General features: G+C 41.5%; 1 protein-coding gene across 1 annotated transcript; it reads left to right on the top strand.

Annotated features, from left to right (window-relative positions):
• Positions 1-976: 976 nt before the first annotated feature.
• CMAS (cytidine monophosphate N-acetylneuraminic acid synthetase) lies at positions 977-15,766 on the top strand. Its single transcript, XM_076328603.1, is given in 9 exon segments — positions 977-1,167; positions 4,026-4,168; positions 4,357-4,512; positions 7,111-7,244; positions 8,534-8,628; positions 9,373-9,544; positions 11,980-12,130; positions 12,873-13,085; positions 13,088-15,766. Coding segments are annotated over 9 exon segments (1,305 nt in total). The 3' UTR covers positions 13,138-15,766.
• Positions 15,767-21,457: the final 5,691 nt, after the last annotated feature.

Below are 21,457 nucleotides of genomic sequence, written 5' to 3'. Positions count from 1 at the left end.
GCCTCTACTTTCCATTTTCCAAATTACATTAAAAACCAAATTCCTGTGCAGCCTTACACTGGTAGTGTATTACCACATTATTTTGTCCATCCCGTTTCTATAGGTAAGTTCGTATAACTTAACATCGGGTGTTTTTATGCTTTAACACACTTTTTAGGAGGTGGAAAACAGAAGCGAGGAGCGAGGGAAGGTTTCCCTTCCCACGTAAAAAGGCTCCGGTGAGACTACTCTGCCCTCTGCCGGGACTCCTCACGCGGGAAGGGCATGACGCAGGGGAAACCACCGAAGGCTGAGGATTTATGCTGGTCGATGTCGAAAAACTACTAAATGCGGTCGCCTGGTGCTTGTGCAGCTCTGCAGACGCGGCTGCAGCGCATGCTCGGCTCCCAGCTGCGAGGGCTTGCCAGTACCAGAGCTGATCACCTTATAGCCACGCCGTTACGTGCCGGCAGGAAACGCAGCCGCACCTTTCACCAGCTTTTTTTTCACATGCGTAAAGTATTAAACAGAGAGAGCGGGGCCACACTCGCACCGCAGGGCGCTAGAGACCCTCCATCCCGCCTCGAAAGCGTTACCTGAGGAGACGCGCTGGGCGCCTCCCTCCCCCCCCGCCCAGGACAGGGCTTTGCGGGGTACCCCGTGCCAAAAAGGGGTACCGCGCCCTCCCTTCACAGGCAGGAGGGCGGGCGCCTCACCCCCACCTCCCCCAAACTGAGGCGTTCTGGGTGCCAGACCCCTACATCCAGACAGCCGCCCCCACCCCCGCCCTCCGCCCTGCCGCCGCCCCTCCTCCGCCACGCCCCCTCAACGGCCTCCCGCCCCGCGTGCCCTCCCCCTCCCTGCACGCAGGCGCGGCAGGGCCGGCGCCCCGCCCCGCAGGACTACACTTCCCAGCATGCGCGCTCGGCGCGGGGAAGGGCGCGTGGCAGGGCACGGCGGGGGTGGGGTGGGTTGGGGGCGAGGAGCGGAGCGCGGCATGGAGGCGGGCGCGGGGGGCTCCCGCGCGCTGCCGGCGGGGGAGGGGCGGCCGCGCGCCCACCTGGCCGCCCTGGTGCTGGCGCGCGGCGGCAGCAAGGGGATCCCGCTGAAGAACATCAAGCTGCTGGCGGGGGTGCCGCTCATCGGCTGGGTGCTGCGCGCCGCCGTGGACGCCGGCGTCTTCCACAGGTGCGCATGCGCCGTCTCCCCTCCCGCCCCCCAGCGGGAGGGTGGGCTGCGCGTCCCCCCGCCCGCCAGGGCGCGCAGCCCGGGCCTGGCGCAGCGGTGGCAGGAGGCGGGGTCCCAAGTCGGGACGGGGGTGCCGGGGGGGCCTCGGCGCGGGGAGGGGCCCCTGCCCGCAGCAGGCTCGCCGGGCAGCCCTCCCTTCCCAGCCGGTTTCTCCCAGCCAGGCTCCGAGGCTTGGCGCCGGAGTCCCGGTTGAACTGCTAACGGCAGCCGTTGTAGTGGGGGGGGGGCTGGTCTCCCCTCTGTAGCCTCGCTGAAACTGCTCCTCCGGGTTGGTGAATGGGGCGGGTGTGTGGTAGGGGATCCTCGCCGAAGACAAGGGGGTGCAGTTAACGTGGCACCAGGTTAAGGATCGGGCAGGGCAGGGCGTGGCGCAGGGCACGCGGGCCGCACCCCGCCGTGAACTCCGCTGTCCCTTCCTGCTGAGGGTGAGCTGCGAAGGAGTGAAGGAATCAGTCGTACAACACGGTGGTTTGAGATTAAAGTTGTTCTGATTCGTGGTTGGGAGCTGCTAGTTGACGATGTTTGCTAGTAAGCGTTGATGTTTTTACTTTATTAAGATGGCTGCATTAAATGAAACTGCCAGGCTGTAGCTAATCTGCTGTGAATCATTGAATCACAGGGTGACTTCGGTTGGTGGTCGTCTGGTCCCACCCACTGCGCAAAGCGGGGCTGGTTAGGGTTGCTCAGGGCCGCACAGAGCTGAGCTTGGGTATCTCTAAGGATGGAGACCCCATGGCCTTTCCAGGCACCGGTTCCAGGGACTGACAGCCCTCATAGTGAAAAATTGTTTTGCGATACCTAATTGGCACTTCTGTTCTTGCGGTGTGCGTCCGTGTCCTCTTACTGCGCTTGTCTAGGAAAAGGTTCTCTGTTTTCTTTCTACCTGCCCCCTAGGTACTTGAAGACGGCAATAAAGTTGCCCCCTTGCCTTCTCTTTGCAAGACTGAATCAAGACAGCTCTTGCAGCTTCTCCTGGCATGCATGTGCTCCCAGGCCCCAGTCATCGTGCTAGCTCTCTGATGGGCTTGCTCCAGTTTTTCTTTCTTGTATCGGGGAGCCCACAGCTGGACACAGCACGTCGGAGGCAGTCTCATAAATGTTGAGTGGAAGGCAATAATCGTGTGTGCCCATGTGGCACACAAGCTCAGTTTGTGGCAAAGTGCATGAAACTTTGGTAGCAATAATTAGAGCTAGATAGAAACAAGTATGTTGTTAGTCTTAAGAATATGGGCATTACAAATTTCTTTTTTCTGCCAGAACAAAACTGAGAATTTTCTACACACATACACACATAAACTTAGTTAAAACCAGTGCATGGTTAGGATGCACTTGGTATGTAGCACACCTAGGTGCAAGTTCCCAGTGCAAACCTACTGCATTACGTTCAGAGCGGTGACTTGATATAGTCAAGTAGAAATGTAGCCCAGCTAGATTCAGAGCTGGAAGTAGGCACGAGTCTTCTGTATCTCATAGCTGCTGTACCGTCATCTATTCTGGAAAATCTTTTTTGCTGTATCTGAAAAGTAGAGGAAGCATCGCTGACTTGGTTTTATTTTTAATAAAGAAGCAGTCAAGAACATTTCTGACCTAGGTTACTGATAATTATTTAATGCATGTGAATCCATATTGCTTAATGACCTGTGGTGGATACGGTGGTTCGAGTGACCTCCTCATTTTCTATTTGGCATCTGAATTTGCCCAACAGGAAGCCAGTTAGGGTTATGTAGCCTAACTTTGAGGCAGAACAGGTGCATTAGATGGAAGTGCACTAGGTTTTCTAGTCCCCTTTGAAACAGCTGTGCTGCCGGGGTACATGTTGCACAACAAAACTCTGTTAGATGAATGGGGAGTGTATATTTAACAGGTATGTATATTAAACAGCCTGAAGCAGTTTATGGAAAATACCTCTTCTGCATTTGTTCACATGGGTGTGACTTGGCGTTGCTGTCGTACATATTTTTATTCTGATGATCCCATGATGTCTTTGGATGGAAGAACTTAACTAAAGCACCATTTGCTATGTACAGTGCATTGAGAATGCCAGTGTTGCTGAGAGAAGGGTTATTTTTCATAATTTTTGTTTTTATATCTCACATGCTTTTTTGTCACAATGATGGCAGCAGTGGCCTCACAGTGCTCAGCTAGTGTTTATCTTCACATAATACTCAGATCTAGCCCTTCCTTTTGTAAATGTTTATTATCCCTGAACAATCACAGTCTTGCTTTACCAGTATTGAAGGTTTTCTGTGCCAAAACACGTGATTGTAACTTGAACAGCTCTTTCTCTGAGATTGCATGGAGCCTAATTAACACATTTTAGACCACTTGCAGAATAAGCTAATCTTCTAACTGTGTGGCAGTTTACTTGTCAGCCTTGTTTCTGAACTCTTAAATGATTTTGAATGCCTCGTTCAACTCATTCATAATTCATTGATCTGCTAGCATGCCTAATAAATTGTGATGTGCTGACACTGGATTTTTCTGGTAACTGAATTTTATGTTGCTTAAGTTTCCTACGTATGTGGTAGATCAAGCACTCTACAGTATTAAATTGAAGTGCAACCCAGGCTTGAGATTTTACAACCTAGTGAATGTGTGTGTTCTATCCCTATTGTTTAAAGTTGCTTGTTGGACTGACGGGGATAGTTTTACTAACGCAAATATAAGAACTAGTTCCTTTCATTGCAAGGTGTAATACATATATAAGCCAGGGTGTTGTTCAGGTTAGATTATGGCAGGCAAGTCAACAATGCTGGGAGTTGTTCTTTATATTCATTTCTGTCACTGTCTGCCAACAGTGTATGGGTTTCTACAGACCATGATGAAATTGAGAAGGTTGCAAAGCAGTTTGGTGCTCGAGTTCATCGCAGAAGCCCCGAAGTATCTCAAGACTCCTCAACTTCTCTAGAAGCTATCAGAGAGTTTCTTAATCATCATCATGGTAAATCAGTAATGAAATATGCTGTAGCCCCAGAGGGATGATGCACTTATTTAGAAAAATAAGTAAAGCCTCTAGTAAATAAAAGCTAGAAAGTTTCTCCTTTTTTGTGGCATCCACTCATACCATACTTTGCAGTTGTGTATTAAAAATATTCATTGTTTCATAAATGTTTGTTTGTTTTTCTTTAGAGGTTGATATTGTAGGAAATATACAAGCAACATCTCCCTGTTTGCATCCCAGTGATCTTATAAAAGTGGCAGATCTGATCCAGAAGGAGGGGTTTGATTCTGTCTTCTCTGTTGTGAGACGGCATCAATTTAGATGGAGCGAGGTAAAAAAAGGAGGTAATATTTAGGTGTTTCTGGTTACAGTTATACTTAATCAAAATTTTTTTCAAATGATTTATTTTCATACCCATGGTATTTACATTAGCAAGTCGTATCAGAGGCAGGGGCTGAGTTCTTGGAGAGGTGTGAGATGGCTTAGAAATTCCTTTTAAGTAGTGCTGTTTTGATATCACTGATCATTGCTCAGCCTTTCTGTAATTGTTTTGTAGAAGTGATAAAGTATTGAAAATTAAAATGTTATTAACTTGCCTAGGCTCAAAATATAGCTCCCAAAAACTTCACGTGTAAACTTCTGCTTGGCAGGTATTCATGTGTATGTAGACATGACACTGAGGTCCTGTCTTAACTGGGAAGGTGTTTGTGCTTACTATGCAGTAGCTAACAAATGGCAAATAATGTGAGGTAAAGTCTTAGTGAAGATGGGATGGCAACCTCTTAGCCTGGAGACCTAGGGTTTGTGTCAGCCTGCTAATTTGGCTGCTGACTTACGTCAAATTGCAAACTGCCTTTGGGTCATGAGGGCTGAACTCATGTTAATTAGCTCATACAGAAGAATATGACTGTTTTTCCCCGAGAAAATATGCCTCTCGGGTACAGTTGCCAAGATGACTAAAGACTGAAGTCTTTACTTACAAATAAAGATTGTACCTTGTTGTAGCTGTAGAAGTACCTTTTGTTCTTGTACAAAGAACTATTCCACACATTATCTATGTTGTTTTTGTGATTAAAGCAGAAATGTTTGCTTCTTTCTCTCAAAATGGTTAGTGCAGATACTGCCACATCGTTGTTTTTATTTTTAAAAAAATGAATGTGTTACTCAGACATTACATTTATTCTGTTGAGATGAAAAAATTTCATCTGAAGCATTTTATATGGTTTGCAAAGCATCATGCTGTAAAAGAGCATGCAAAATAAATGAAGCTTGATATTAAAGATAAGTTGGAATAAAAGTTAGGCCTTTGTTTGGAATAAACAGATAACATGAACATTCTCATTGTTCCTCATAAGAGGAGAAATAACATGACACGGTTTGTTTGTAAAGTATAAAAGGAGTATTGAAGTCGTGGATGGCAGTTTAGGGTTCTGTGGATTGCACTTTAGGCAACCAAGTGAAAGTCCACTTTGCATCTTGAGATGCTAGAATGGATATCTGTGAAAGACTATACCGTGTGGCTTTCTGAAGTGATTGTGTGCCACCTAGTCTCTATAGGTAGATTATTAAAACAAAAAAGCCTCAAGGCTTACCTAAAAGAGCAAATGATTCTGTAGTATAAAATGACATCTAAAGTCTTTTGATGTGGCGAGAGATAAAGAATCATTCAGTTGCAAGGAGTATATGCGAGGAGAACAAGGAACACATTGTGCAAAGATTAGTAGCTTAAGGGTAAAAGCAAATGGCCTTTCCAGGAGCGTGGTGTTTCAGGTGACAGTGATTCACAGGACATTATACAGTTTAGTATTGTACTCTTTTTTTTTTTTCTTCCCCCCCCCCCCCCCCCCCCCCCCCCCCCCCGATGGCTTTAAAGTACGGATTATGTTAAAAGAGTTTTATATCTTTTCCTATGTATTTCTGTTGTTCCTTCTGCATTAAGGTTTAATATTGATGCACCCTGAAAGAGAAAGGTGTCTCTCTCTGACTGGAAATGTTTACTTCATTGAGCACAAAGCTCTAGTGTATTTATGAAATACAAGGTGTGTGTATATACTAAAGCCTCAAGATGTTTTGGGTGTTTGAGAATGCCCTCTAACTTTTTCATGGTTACTAGATCATGAAACCTGGTGAATTTTAGCTGCTTTGTGCGTGTGAATTTGGGTGGCGTAAGGACAGAAGTCTCTGGTCCCTGGTTCAGTTTCTGCTGCATGCACTACTGGCATTGATAGCAGTATGGGATCTTATGGGATCATGTTTGTTCAAAGACCCTTGTTTGTTTATTTGAGGACACTGATTAAACCACTTCGAAAAGTTAATATGTGTATCCTTAAATAGAAAGTATTTTGGGGAAGTGCCATGATGTTTTCACAGGCAAAATTTCTTCTCATATGCTCTTTTTTTCACCTTCCAGATTTCAGGTTGGTCCTATCAGCTCTCGGAGTTCATTTGGGGCATTCCTGGTTTTAGGTGTAGGTAGCTGAATGGTTTTTTTGTGTTTACCCTCACTGCGAGTTAAACCCCTTCCCATTGTGTACTAAGAGATAGAGTACGGAAAGAGTATACTATTTCTTTCATATTGGCAAAGACAGTCTAGAAGAATGTCCCCCCCTACTCCTTTTAGGAACCAGTTTTGGAGCTGATGACCTCTCAGGTTTTGTTTTTTTGTTTTTTTTTTTTTTTTTAAGTCAGAATGAAAAATTTCCTTTTTCACTGCTAGAAATGCAGGGCAGTCCTCCAGTTTGTTATCCGCAGTTCCAAGAAAGAGCAAGCAATCCAGTGATTCTTTATAAAGTAAGCAACGAGAGGCAATAATGAAAGAAGTTGGGGACTGAATTGTGTCCTTAATTTTTCAACAGAAAGCTATTTAAAGAAAGTTAAGTGACTCTGAACTGGAGTTACAGTGATTCTGGAAAGCTTATTTTGTCATTTTTCTCCGGTAACAGAAAACAAAATGACAGAGCCCCAAAACCTGAATCCAGCAAAACGGTACCGGAGGCAAGATTGGCCTGGGGAGCTGTATGAAAATGGCTCATTTTATTTTGCCAAGAGACATTTGATTGAGAAAGGCTACTTGCAGGTTAGTGCTTCTGGTTTTCATGCTCTTTAGAATAATACATTTTTTACTCTTGTTATAGAGGGTTCTGAATTTAGTAATGTATTTCTATTTCTGATGCAGTCAGTATGAAGTAACAGCACTTTGACCTCAGGACAGTTTGCCTATTATGTGTGACTTAACAGGGCTAGCTGTAGCTAGGGCAGTTCCAGTAACAGCATCCTCCACAGCAAACAAATTTATACAAATAATATTGAGCAGTATATAGCTATAAGCCTAAAACAATACGATACTGAGTTTCACATCAGTTCGCCAGGATGTAAGTGCGTATCTAATAACTCATTTTAGTGTTACTAAGGGTGTGAGACTGACCTTCATGCAGTGTTACAGGCTTCTCATAATCTATAAACTTGTATTCTCGGCCAGTTTAGTCTTAAGCAGATTTTGTGCTGTAACCTGAACAGTTGTCTTCCCTTTCCTGATGTTTACGTCCCAGTGTAGTAATGCAGAACAAATGTATTTACTTCAGCTTTCATTTTGTTTGTCTACAAATATAGTCTCTTAGTTTTCTCATGCAAGACAAGTTCTCCATCTTGCAGATCATTTCCAAAGTTTGTCAGCAGAACTGAAAAAAAGCCCAATGTAGATATTTCCATATTTCTAACTGGAATATCTTACTAGGTACGTCAAGAGTACCAGGTTCTTATTTCTCTCTTTTCCAGATACCTCACTAATGCAGAGATACTAGCTTTAGGTCTCTGTATTTGCACAGACCCATGCAGTGCCGGCTAGTGCTGTATGGACTTCCAAGCATTGATCTGGATAGCACAATTGTGCTGAATTCTACATCTTATGAAGGTTGGGCCCTCTGAGGATCAGGGCTTTTAGGGTTTTTTAATTACATTGGGGTGTGGCAGATATTTTTCCAATTAAAATTAAGTCTTTGTGTAGATAGCAAACAAAAAATAAGCATAGTCTTACTAAGTAAATGATGAAGGTATTACTATTTTACTGTATTAAAAGACCTAGTGAAATCAGAGTGATGTAATGACTATAATGCATAACATCTTTCTTGCACGCTTTCTCTGGTTGTAAAATGAAAATACTTACTAACCATTGCCTATAGAAAGTTGTTTCAAATGCTTGGTTCTGCGTCACTGGCAAAACATCATTATTGATGGTTCACTTATATTTAAGCTACTGTGACCACTGTGTAACCAGATACTTAGCTTTCATTACATGGTACCAAATTGTACAGTTTTGTACCTGTATTGACCCAAGCAGAAAATTTTAATGGGTTCTATTTTATTTAGGGTGGTAAAATGGCCTACTATGAAATGCGTGCGGAGCACAGTGTGGATATTGATATAGACATTGATTGGCCTATTGCAGAGCAGAGAGTACTGAGGTAAAAGCACTTTTTATTTCTTTGATATCACTTATTGTTTCAAAATATGGTCATGTGAATTCATAATGTACATAATGTAAATAATCAAGATCAAAGATAATTGGACAACTTTATTTCCGCCCATCATTTTTTCCTGTCTCCTTTGAAATCATCTGAATTACCTTTGCTATATGGGTTTTTTGTTTTTTAAAGTTCAGCTTGGGGAAAAGTGTAAGCCCCACTATACCATAGCAATGTGTTAGCATCACCTCTGGCTTTTCCAGCTGAGTTGTCCTAGGCTTCCATGGTCTGGACCACATTTACTGATGCACATGACTGAGAGTGTTCATGTAGACGGCATAAGCTGATTACATCTTGCCAGCTGCCTTTTCTTTGCAGCTACTCTGCATGTCTCTAAGGAAATAATGGGTGGAAATGGAATATGTTTTCTGTGCCTTTTTCAGCCTTCACTCCATTTTGGTTTTGCCCCAGATAAATGCTACAGAACATAATCTCTTATGCTAAGGAAATAAATCTCATCCTAATTTTTAAATGGAGAGCATAACTGAGCTGTCTTTTGGATCATTCTGTTTTTTTCTTTGAAGAGGGAGAATGTAGTTAGAGAGTGAAGAAGATGAGAAAAGACATTAGAAAAAAAGAATTTCAAAGCTGATTGTTCTGTCTGAAGATCATAGTTGTATTTGAAATATTTGGGTTTGGAGCGTGCAAAAACTTCCATCCTAAAAAGATAATTTCTTTGTCTAGCTTTGGATATTTTGGCAAAGAGCCATTAAAAGAGGTGAAGCTATTGGTTTGCAGTATTGATGGATGCCTGACAAATGGTCGCATTTATGTGACAGAAGATCAGAAGGAAATGGTCTCCTACGATTATAGAGATATTGTTGGTATCGATCTATTAAAGAAAAGAGGAATCCAGGTGAGTGGCGTTCTGAAGTGTGAGGCTTTATTTCTGATGTAACCTGAACATGAAAAGATTCTCAAACCCTGCAGCATATAAATTGAAGTTTCTTCAGACTACTTGTGATCAAGCAGCATAATACATTGGTTCAGGGTTGGGGCAAATGTTGTTCTCAGATCCCTTAGAGGAAAATAAGTGGTTTGAGAAGGTTCTCAACCTCATTCCTAGTAGCTATAGCATCTTTCTCTTTGTGTCCTGGAAAAATGTGGGAAGAAATTTTTATGGTGTTTTGCTAGCACCAATCATAGTGTTCTGTGTAGCCTAGACACTCATTAATTAGAAGTCAGCTTTACCAAGCAGGGATATGTTGTTATCTCTTGGCTATAGAAGAGGAAGAAATACCCAGGCAAATTACTTGGTTCATCCTAGATCACCCATGATTGTTGCAGAGGGGAAATCAACCCCCCAAACACTTTTGTCTGCGTATTTGTTTTAACCATAACTTACGTGCTTTGAAGTTGTAAGAACTCAGTGTAAATGAAAAACTGAAACAACACAGACTGTAACATGGCTACTATTATTATTATTGATTATTATTACTGCTACTAAATTCTGCTGATCTGAATATTTGCTTGCATTTATGTAAAATTAGCTTCCTGGCTATTTTCTGTCTGTGCTGCTGCCTTTGATATAGCTAGAAGAATTTTTGGGGGTAAGAACAAAGTACAGATTTAGGCTGCCTTCAAAGAGCCTTAACTCAGTCCTGTTGCAGATGGAGATAAATATGGATAAGACAAAGGTGGCTATACCCCAAGTAGACTTCTCCAGATACATTTTTTGGAGTCTCTATTGTAGGATTTTTTTTTTATAACAGGTTAGACGAGACATTCATGACATACTTTGATGCAGCTGTTGCTGCCTTGGGGCAGTGAAATGGAGTAGATGGTTTTTCAAAACTCCCTCAGCTTCATTTTCTGTGAGGCAAAAGGGAAAGGAATCTTGTAATCATTATTTTGTTGCCTGTGGGAGCCCATTTCCATACTTGCTGTGACTTGGAATCTTTCATTAAAAACCTCCTGATCTTTGTGCTGCACTTTATGTATTTCTAGTATGTGTTGCTGATGTACTCTTGCTTTGTGCACCACTCCTGTTCATTTTGCACTTAAAATCAGTGCCAAGTATTTGTTAGTGTTTAAAAGCAATTAAGGAAGGTAAGCCTGTGTCGTGGTTTAACCTCAGCCAGCAACTAAGCACCACACAGCTGCTCGCTCATTCCCCCCCAGTGGGATGGGGGAGAGAATCCGAAGAGTAAAAGTGAGAAAACTCGTGGTTTGAGATAAAGACAGTTCAATAGGTAAAGCAAAAGACGCACACGCAAGCAAAGCAAAACAAGGAATTCATTCACTACTTCCCATCAGCAGGCAGGTGTGCAGCCATCCCCAGGAAAGCAGGGCTCCATCACACGTAACGGTTACTTGGGCAGACAAACGCCATCACTCTGAATGTCCCCCCGCCTTCCTTCTTCTTCCCCCAGCTTTATCTGCTGAGCATGACATCACATGGTATGGAATATCCCTTTGGCCAGTTGGGGTCAGCTGTCCTGGCTGTACCCCCTCCCAGCCCCCCGTGCACCTGCAGCCTTCTCAGTCGGTAGAGCATGGGCAGCTGAAAAGTCCTTGACTAGTGTAAGCACTACTTAGCAACAACTAAAACATTGGTGTGTTATCAACATTATTCTCACCCTAAATCCAAAACACAGCACTGCACCAGCTACTAGGAAGGAAATTAACTCTATCCCTGCCGAAACCAGGACAGCTTGTCCACAGCTTAAACAGAAAACTTGGTTTTCTGATTACTACTGCTGCAGTAATCTTCTGTTTTTAGCCTACCTTGTACGTTGTTTCTGAAATTTCAAATTTGGAATGAACTTTTGGAGGTTAATGTGCTGTGCTCCTTCAGTCTGTTTAGTGTTCTGTTGATGCTCTGAAGTCCTACTGTAAATAAAATGATATATTAGGTGGGAGTCATGGAAAATACTTCATAATATTCTACAAATATTACAGAAGTCTTCCTTGGGAATTCTCTTATTCCCTATTGTGGCTTAATTAGGTGGTATTGCACTATGGTCAGCATGCCACTGTACTGTGATACCCAGTATTTTATTTGGTACACATTGCATTTAAAAAGACAAATGTAAATTTCTTTTTTTGAACCTCAGGGAAGCCTACAGAATGGTGTTTCACTTTCCCAAAGCAACTTCAAGACTGTAATGTGGGTTTGGATGCTAACCACTTCTGCTCTGAGTTCTGATTGAAGAAACCAGTTATTCAATGTTTTCTCATATCTGAGAGAGCTTCTATGAGCAAAACTTGTACTGTTTTTTTAATAAATCAACTTACATGTCTTATTTCTTTGTATGTAGAATTTACTCTAACTTGACTTTATTTTAATAGGTTCGACTCATCTCTGAAAGAGATTGTTCAAAAACACTGTCAGCCATGCAGCTGGGATGTGTAGCAAAAGTTAGTGCAACAAATAAATTACAAGTTCTGGAGGACTGGCAAAAAGACATGGGTTTGAGCTGGAAAGAAGTTGCTTACTTAGGTCAGTTCCTTTTTTTTTTTTGGTAGTAAAATTTCATATAGCACACACACATGCAAACTTCATAGTGCTGCTCAGCTTCAAAACACTTTGGCCTTTGTTAATACACTAAACTTAATGGGATTGATGTGCAAATTACAGCACACAATCACCAAAAGCAGGTACGTATTTTAAGGCTTGTTAGGGTACAATCTAAATATTAAAGGCATTGATGAATAAGTGTCTAATTTGGTAAGGGAAGTCTTAGCTGTTTTTATAATGGGATTTAGGAAAGCTTTTGATATTACACAAGCATACAGTTACAGCTCACAATTTTTAACTGATTCTAGTTCATTTCAGATGGATATTGTATAGATTATATTCTGAAATGGAAACAAGAAATGGACAGAATAAAACTGAAAGCCGTATGATTCAGTACAAAACTATATTTCAGTGACGGCTTAAGCGTATAGTCCTGCAAATGCTTATTCAGTTGCTCAGATAATTTTGGTACTTAAAAGTACCATTCTCTTGCCTGAAGATTGTGTGAAGTGTGATCAGCATTTACATGTATCACTAAGATTTTCTGAGAACTGACTCAAACGTGCAAAGTGCTGTTGAGCTGCTGAGATGAAAACTGTGGCAAGAATACAAATTCTAAGAAATAGATTAATATGTACACAGAAAAATACTGAGTTTGCTCAGTTTTTCCCTTCTGTTTTTCCCTTCTGTGATATTTTGCCTTGTCTGCCATCTTTCTCAATAGGAAATGAAGAGTCTGATGTGGAATGCCTGAAGAAAGCTGGCATGAGTGGTGTGCCTGCTGATGCTTGTGCAGTTGCTCAGAAGGCTGCTGGTTATATTTGTAAAAGCAACGGTGGCTGTGGAGCTGTCCGGGAGTTTGTAGAACACATATTCCTGTTACTAGAAAAAGTGAACGCTGCAAGAAGGCAAATGGAAGACGTGAGTTCAGCAGGAAGGGAAACGAGAACAGCAGGAGAGGAAATAAGGAACTAATGAAAAAAGAGTAACACAGTTGGTCAATCCCGCTTTTCTTCTCCCCTTCCTCTCTCAGTAAGTCTGTATCCCAAAGGATGGCTTATCTTTCAAGTTCTACATTGCAGTAGAGTTAAAAAGATGTTTCCCTCTAATTAAAGGTCCCACTTTAAGTGCTGATATTCATGATTGTATGCTGATAATCATGATCATATTCATGATTGTTTTACAAGCCATTTAAGTGCAATGGAAGGAATGCTACAAAAGGTAGTGTCCTGTAAATCTACTCTTAATCATTACATCTGTCCTACAGGAATGATGCGTCTTTATTTCATAATCCGAATATTTTCAGGGATCAGTGGTTTTGCATTACTTGAGGATTTGTAATTCAGATTTAAAAAAAAAAAAAATTTCTGTCAGTTTTACTCATTTTATTAACACTTCCTCTATCAAATGTCAATATGATGTTGTAGTTGTGTGCTTGCTTTTTACAGGATTCGTCCCTAGTAAGGAAGAGTTTTAGCATATGCTGGAGAGGTCAGGTGTAAAATAACTATCAAACTTCTTCCTACATTTTTAAGACATCTCAGTTACTATAAAACCAGTTAATATTAGTTAAGAAAAGCACTTAAGCATGTGTTCAATTTTAAGCTCATAAATAATTAAATGGCATTTGGAATTGTGCCTCTTATCTTTGAATCTGTTTATATTGGGGTTTATTGAAGTGCTTAAATTAACATACCCAAATGCTTTGCCAAATTTGGAGTTAAATTTCCCATTAACTTTGAGATCTTTCCTTTGCAGAAACTCGGTTTCTTTCTGTGAAGGCTTTATTACAACCACTAATGATTAAAAATAAAATAAAAAAATCTTTATTGTATGGAAAAGTAACTGCTGTTTAAAAAAACCCAAAACATGATTGTGAGTTTATATAAAGTATATATTTAGACAATTTTTAGCGTGTTAATTTAAAGCTGGTGTATATGTATGTTTGTATTTATGTACAATACAATTTTTACTGTGTCTTGATTTAAAGAACTCAGCTATCTGTAAAAAGTTGTAGAACTGACACTAAAAATATGCATCAGTTTTCAATCCTGTTATTTATCAGTGAGTCAGGTTCTGCCTTGGGTTATGCTAAAAAATAAAGAATACCCGTGGTACACAGGCAATTACTACTGAGGTGAATAATAATGGCTTGTCATTTTATTTTGTTTCTCTGCTAAATAGACACTCCCAATATAATATCACCTGATATATTGCCCTCTGTTGATTAACTTTGTGTGTTACTTCCTTTTACAAAGCAAAATTTTAAACTGAAATTCTTTTACCACCTATCTACAGTAGCAAGGTTAACAGGTGAATAGTTTACTGTACTAATCAGCTCTAAGTTATCATTTAAGTATTTCCATTCAGTGAGGCTTTAGGGTTCTGTGCTGGATAAATCCCACAGACTTTGATAACAGGGGAGCCACATTTTGGACAGAACTATGGACTTTGGTACAGATAGATGAATTATTTTAGTTTTATAGACTATGCGGTAAAGCTTCAGAAGTCCAGATTGGATGAACAATTCAGGTTTGATAATGTCATATAGAATTGGCCAAGTTTTCAGTTACTTCACTTTGTCATCGTCAAGTAACTCGCCGATTTTGACTTCAAGAACAGTTTCCTGTGAATAGCTAGCTTTAAACAAGGTGACTGTGACGAACTTGGTTCCCATTCCTTTTACGTTAGAGAACACAAAAATATGAGTAAATGCAATTACAATAGAAATACGAGTTGGCAGTACTGTTTGTAGTTTACTGTTTGAATCAAGAACTCTTCTAATGTTTCAGCTGCTTGCTGAATGTGCCGCATATGCATTGGGGGTCTGATACATGTACAAATTTGGGGTAAAAATAAATGCAGAAACACTTTTGGATGAGTGTTGGTAATGGGCAGAAAGAAATGGTAGCTGATATGTAAGTGTTTTCACTGTGACAAATTCTCGTTTAGAAAAAGGTGGTATAATCTTACATGGGACATATAGGAAGAATATGAAGAATAAAAGAGCTCTAGAGATTATTTACAAAAAGCCGGTTCAAGGATATGGGAGATGCACAATCTGCTGCCTGAAAGGTTCAGATTTATATTGGTCACACTGCAAGGGAAAGCCTAACTATAAACTAAAGTAGCACGAGGGATGTCTTAACTACTCCTCTTGATTTTTACACAAGATCCTCAATCATATGAAGGATTTAGGGGTGTCAGAGGGGCAGAGAATAACTTTAACAGTCACCTTAAAGGGGAAATCCTGGGTTCTGGGCAGGCTTCAAAAGTGTAGTATCTTTTGCCAATGACTGTTGTTTCAGTACATATCCTGGCACCGTGATTGCCTTTTATTAGAGGTGTGTAGTTCACTCAGACTAGTTTTCAGTGGTCATTTTTGTTATAGTGGGCTAATTTTGGAAAAATCTCTTTTGGTCATGTGAGCGCTTGTCTTTTTACTTTAAATTGCCTAGTATATTCCAAAAAAATCTTAGATAATGTGGGCTGTTTTATCATAATTTTGTGAAACTGAAAAAAGTAAACTATGTGATAATCTATAGTAAGCTGTTACAAAAAAATAGCTGATTACCTGAAATCTGAAATAAAGTTTTCTTTAGTCTTTTGAGTAGAGAATGGTTATGGGGTGATTTATGACGAATTTGTATGCTGTAAATCATACACTTCCAAGTTCATGTGCCACACGAATGGATTATACCTGACGAAGGTGGACAAATTTAATGCCCAAATTAATCACATGCACACACAGTTACTCAAAATCTTCATCTTGATCTGGTCTTGGAGGCAAATCGTGAGTGTTTTGTGTGTGTGGTTATACCCTCTTCTTCACTTGTCTGTGTTCCGTGTTTTCAAATAGCTGGTTTCACAGGGCTGTGTGCTTTGTGCCTGTGTCTGTGAAAAGTAGGATTCATCTCTCTTGGTTTTCTGAGCTGTCAAAGCCAGCCCAGTATTTCTATAGAAGGAGCAGAACATAGTGAGAATTACTTGGCAGGATGTTCTCGGAGAGAATTCCCATTTTGGTTAGGCCTTGAGATCTCTGCTGGTTTTGGCTCTTTGGTGGCTCTTGCCAGGAGGGTTAAGGAGAGGGGAGAAGGATAGACAGTGACATATTGTCATTACATTTGCTAACTTTGGCACAAGGGGTAGAGGTTAGCCCTTCACCTACTTCTGGCTCTATTAGTTTATTTTTATCTGATCTTTGTCCTATTCAATATATGTTTCTCACCAGTTCTATGCTGTTTTCTGTAGGGTGATCCAACGTGTTCTGACCTTAGTTCATTTCAAATCTATGTGAATCATATGAAACTCAGCCTTTTGAGGTTAGAGAGATTTTATAATACATGGTGATTTCAAGTTCTTAATACTTTTAAACCTCGAGCACACATTAGTTAACTAGCTTTTCCAGAGTCCCTGTGGGAAAGTTGGGGGTTTTTTTAATTATATTTTCTGTTAGTATTCTCTTAAAACACTATTTCCTGTTTCCAGAAATAACTCCAAATGAGTCTAATTACACCCAGCAGGACTAATTATCCTAAATGTCAGCATTATAAGAGCAATAATAAGGTATGTCCAGTGGAAGAGAAACACTCTTATACATGAACCTGTTGCATAAATGATTTAGAAAAACTTCAGTAATTCACTTGTCTGAAAAATCCTTGGATGGTAGGTTTGTCTCTCTCTTGTTCTCGGACAGGTGTGTCTATCCCTGTTTCTGATCCTAGATGTGTTTGTGTATGTGGCTCTGGTTTAACAGAGCTTTCCCACTGCTAGAGGTACTGGAGGAAAGAGAAACATTTGGGAGCAGTCACATGCTATAGCTGTCTCCCACACCTCTAGTATTACAGACCACTTCCCCTAAAAGGGTCGCCATTGCTTTCTTTTTGCAGATGGAAGGATTTTTTGTTTATAAAAAAACGTGCTAAAGGGAACGAGCAGTGAGCAATGTCGAGGCAATGATATCAAATTATTCAGGTTAGGAAAGAGCAGGGCTGATGAAACTGAATAGATATATAACGAGATGTGCTTAATAGAAAAACAATCCTAATGTCATGTATAAAAATATCTATTTCTACTGAGGGGTTATAATCCAGGAAAATATCTGTTGGTTCAAAGTGCATGCTAGCAGTTAAAAAATCAAACTGCATTTTAGGAATTATTAGGAAAAGGGTATAGACTAAAAAGGATCAAAGGGATAAAAGTTATACAGATTCCACTGTATAAATAAGTGATTTGCGTTATCTAGAGTACTGGGTGGTTTGTTTCTTACATGTTTAAAAAAGTTGTAGGACTCAAAAGGTTTGTGGGATGATAAAATGGATGATGAAAGGAAGGAATCGGGTTCAGTGTGAGCAATAGTCAAGTAAGAATTCTTCACTTTGGAAGAAGGATGACTGAAGGGAGTTGTATTAGATATCCGTAAAACTAAGGGGGACAGGGAGCTAGGAAAGGACCACTGAAGTAACTAGCAGTGACCAAAAGCAGATGCCTGAGGAATACAAATTTGCCACGTTGTATTTGGCAGCTCTTTCCAGTTTTCCTGTGGCCCCAAAACATTTGCAGTTCATGGATTTCCAAAGCTGGATGTGGCTTACAGACATTTAGTAACCCTCAGCACAATTAAAACAGCCTTTGGCCACGTGTTCCACAAGTCTGATGTCTGATATGGTTCCTCTGGTTCTGAACCTTGGTTTCTTCCTTCTATTTCTTGTATGGTAAATACCTGAGTGCATTTTTATCATTGTTTCACAATGTATATCGGTGGTTCATTGTAAAAACATCAACGTGTAGCTCTGACACAGTGAGGAGGAGGACATGGCATTACTATTACCTATAGGAATTAATCATCTGATCGTAAAAACTCATTGAAAATAGGGCAAAAGTGCATACAGAACTGTGTAAAGTATGATGACATCAGCTGAATCAGCAACCATTGGTCATAGATACTAATAGTAAATTGTTTAGGAAGTTCTTGGACAAAATGTAATTGGAGGTTGGGAGAACATTCAGGAAAATATCACGTGCTTGTCCTGTTTGTTCACATACTCTTGCAGACAAGTATATCAGGGCTAGTATGGCCACTCTTGTATTAAAGTTAAACGTGGAGATAGTGAAAAGTTACATCCCTGGAGAGACTAAGGCTGTAGTTGCACAACTTCTTGTTGCCTGTACAGCCCATTTAAGAGTTTGACTACTTTTATTCTCCTACCTTTTTTTCCTGGTTACATCTTGTCCACAGCAACACAGTCTTAAGTTCAAAGAGGATGTGTCACCAGTGGATCCTTCTGATCAGTGATGCCCAACCAACATGTTGTGATTGATTAGGTGAAGCCTGGTCTAAAAAGCTTGAGAATGGGATGAAGTAATCCGATGCAGATGAATATAAAACACATCCTTTCATTTGACTTAATGAACTTAAAGATTTCCTCAGACTGGAGTATGAACGGGTTTTTCGGGCAGTAGTTCTGATGACTTGCAAACAAGCCCTAGTCCTGACTCGCCACATCAGTGTATTGATATCCTTGTGTCTTTGTGCACTCTCACTGTAAAAAAAAAAAACAAACCTGTGGGTTGTCTGCAAGCCATGCTGCTTTTTACTTCTTGCTCTTGTATGCTTAATACACTGCCAGGTTTTTACCATCATGTCATTGAGCACCTTGCAGCTCATAAGAGTGAGGCTCCCCAGGTTTCTTGTTTGTTTGTTTAAAGAGGGTACACATTTGATTTATAATGAAAGCCAAGAGATTTCAGTGGTTTTCAGGATAAAGTTGCAGCCAGTGCATGGCAATGTAGAGAGCAACGAGCTAACTGGATCTGTGCCTTGCAGTGGATCTGTGCTGCGGTTTACTGATGCCCCTGCTGAGAAGGAGGGGGACTCAAGTCTGGGCTGCTTCAATTAAGCTGCTGTCATTGGTGTCTGAGCTTGGATAGCACAGAGATATATAAGCTAGATTTATATTGCGCTTCATTCACCTGCCTGTGAAGTCCTGCTGTGCTTTTTTTTTTTTTTAATTTTTTATTGTAATGTACGTAAATCCTTAATTTAGCCAGTAGGCAATGCTGTAGAATGATTAATTTGTCATCCCTCTTAAGTAGCTAGGCAACTAACTGCAGTTTGAGCAGCACAGTGATACCGACCTGGCTGTTGCATTAGATCTAAGTAGTTTACCAAGGTCACAAATGACAGAGAACAACAGACCCCAGTTATCTTTTGTTTTAGTGCAAGGCCTTGCAGGCAGAAAAGGAAAGTCTGCTTTTGTTACTCCTAAGCATTAATACTTGCTTACGTGTGAATGCCATCATCTGTCCCATCATCCCGTCTCTACTGTGGCTGCTAGTAGATTCTCAGTGGTGCAGACTGATCGTTCCCAGGTACATCCTTGCAGATGCTGGCAGTCAGAAAGGAAGGACTTCTTAAGCAGGCTATGCGTCAGGACTGTCCCAGAGACAGACCTGCTCCCTTCAAACCTGTGTCTGATTCCCTCCTTTTGAGCCCCGCAGCATCCTGCAAAAATGAATGCCTAATTCTTGTGCAGAGCTTTGCAGTTAAAACACTGCAGTCAATAGATGTCAGTGAAGAACAACCGTTTCTGTTCCTTTCAGAGGCAGCGCTGCTTCCCTTTTCATTGGCAGAAAGCTTGCTGGATGGCTGCAGACCCCGTGCCAGAGTGAGCATGTCTCTGGTGCCATGGGGTTGCGATTGTTTCCAAGATGGCTATTTCTCCACTTAGCGTTGGCCTGCGGGACCAGTTTGGAAGGAGGCCGAAAGGAGGCACGGCAATGTAATTTGTGACTTCATGCTTTTCTGTCGCTGGACTTTTCACTCAAGCAGCTGTCAGGTGTTCCTGCTTGCTCCCTGCTGGGGCCACGAGGTGCCGCCACTCCTCTCTGCTTGGCCAAGGAGAAGTGTCTTCCGCGGGAGCCCGGGAAGGGCAGTGTCTCACCTTGCACACCCACTGTGTTTCACTGTCCTTTCCTACAGTTTGTTCTCTGCGGTATGCAGGACAGGTAAACAGATTCAGGGAAAGGGGAGGACTGTCTCCTATCAAAGTTAATAAAGAAGTTGCTGTAGAATCATCTCTCGTGGTTGCTCGTCCCCTGAAAGAAGGTGGATTGTGGTCACCTGTGAGGCTGGAACTGGTGAAAGAGTGATACAGCCACTCAATCCTTTTCCCCCTTTCTGAACATGGTCTTTCAGCGATCGCCTTCGCTCCCACACTCAGCCCTTTCTGTCAGGCTTGATTCCTCCCGTCCCATCCCCACTGGGTCTTTGCAGCAGGAGTGCCCTTCGCCCTTTGTCTGTGTCTGTCTTTCCTCTCTCATCGGCTGGTCATGAAGTGAGCCCCATGGAAATTCCTCCTGGTCCCCCATGTTTACTTTTTCAGCTGACCGATGGTTACAAGTAAACCCTTGTCTTGATCCCCTGAGCATCTCTGCTCTACTTAGACCCAGTGCAGAAACCCACCAATTGATCTCCTGCCCTGAGTCTTCTCTATTTTCCTATGACTTCTGGCTTCGGAGATTATCAGAACTGGCTCAGATCCCTTCCCCCGCCTGCTCTTCCCGCCCTCACTTCTCCAGACTCACTTGCCTCTCCTACAAGATGTTCCTGAAGCTATTCTGAGAGATTTTTTCACCAGTCATTGTTTCCTCCAAGAAACTGCTTTAGGCATCAAACTCATTGTATCAGAACTAATGTGACTTAAAGTCAGGTTGCTAGGATGTTTACCTAAGCACCTTTTCTTCTCTGAGAGCTATTTTAGAAGATAGTTATGTGATGTTTTCATGGAAAAGTCCTTGAAGCAAGGCCTGGAATTCACATGTTCCTCTCACAAGAGTTCTAGCCCTTCAGATGCTCTTGCTCTCTTTTTTCATCTGACTCAAAGGCCAGGTAAGCCTGGGTAGCAAGCAAAGCAGGCTAACTTCAACAAGAGCGGGTAGAAGCCTCACGTTTCAGCTCTGATGGCATAAATGTTTAATGCTGTCCTCCCTAATTAAATCAATATTGAGAAGAACCCTTACTCAGGAAGGTGGAGTATATTACCCAAATAGGAAAGCGGTATTGTAACCGTTTACATGTAATAGAGAATGCACAGAGCTTTGTTTCTTCCAGACCTAGTATTGCTGTGGTCTAGGTACATTTTGGACCAGTATTTTTATATCTTGTAGGGCTGAAATTTCTCTCTCTTCAAAAGTTTTAACCATCATAGAAAAAAGAAAGAAAAACAGAGAGGGGAAGAGACACTTTTACAATATCTTACTATGGAAGTTTTGAAAACTTTTGAACATCTCCATGACCTGCCAAAATGA

Source organism: Aptenodytes patagonicus, chromosome 1, assembly GCF_965638725.1.
Source record: "Aptenodytes patagonicus chromosome 1, bAptPat1.pri.cur, whole genome shotgun sequence".
Classification (NCBI taxonomy): domain Eukaryota; kingdom Metazoa; phylum Chordata; class Aves; order Sphenisciformes; family Spheniscidae; genus Aptenodytes; species Aptenodytes patagonicus.
This window is presented reverse-complemented; position numbering and strand designations above follow the sequence as displayed.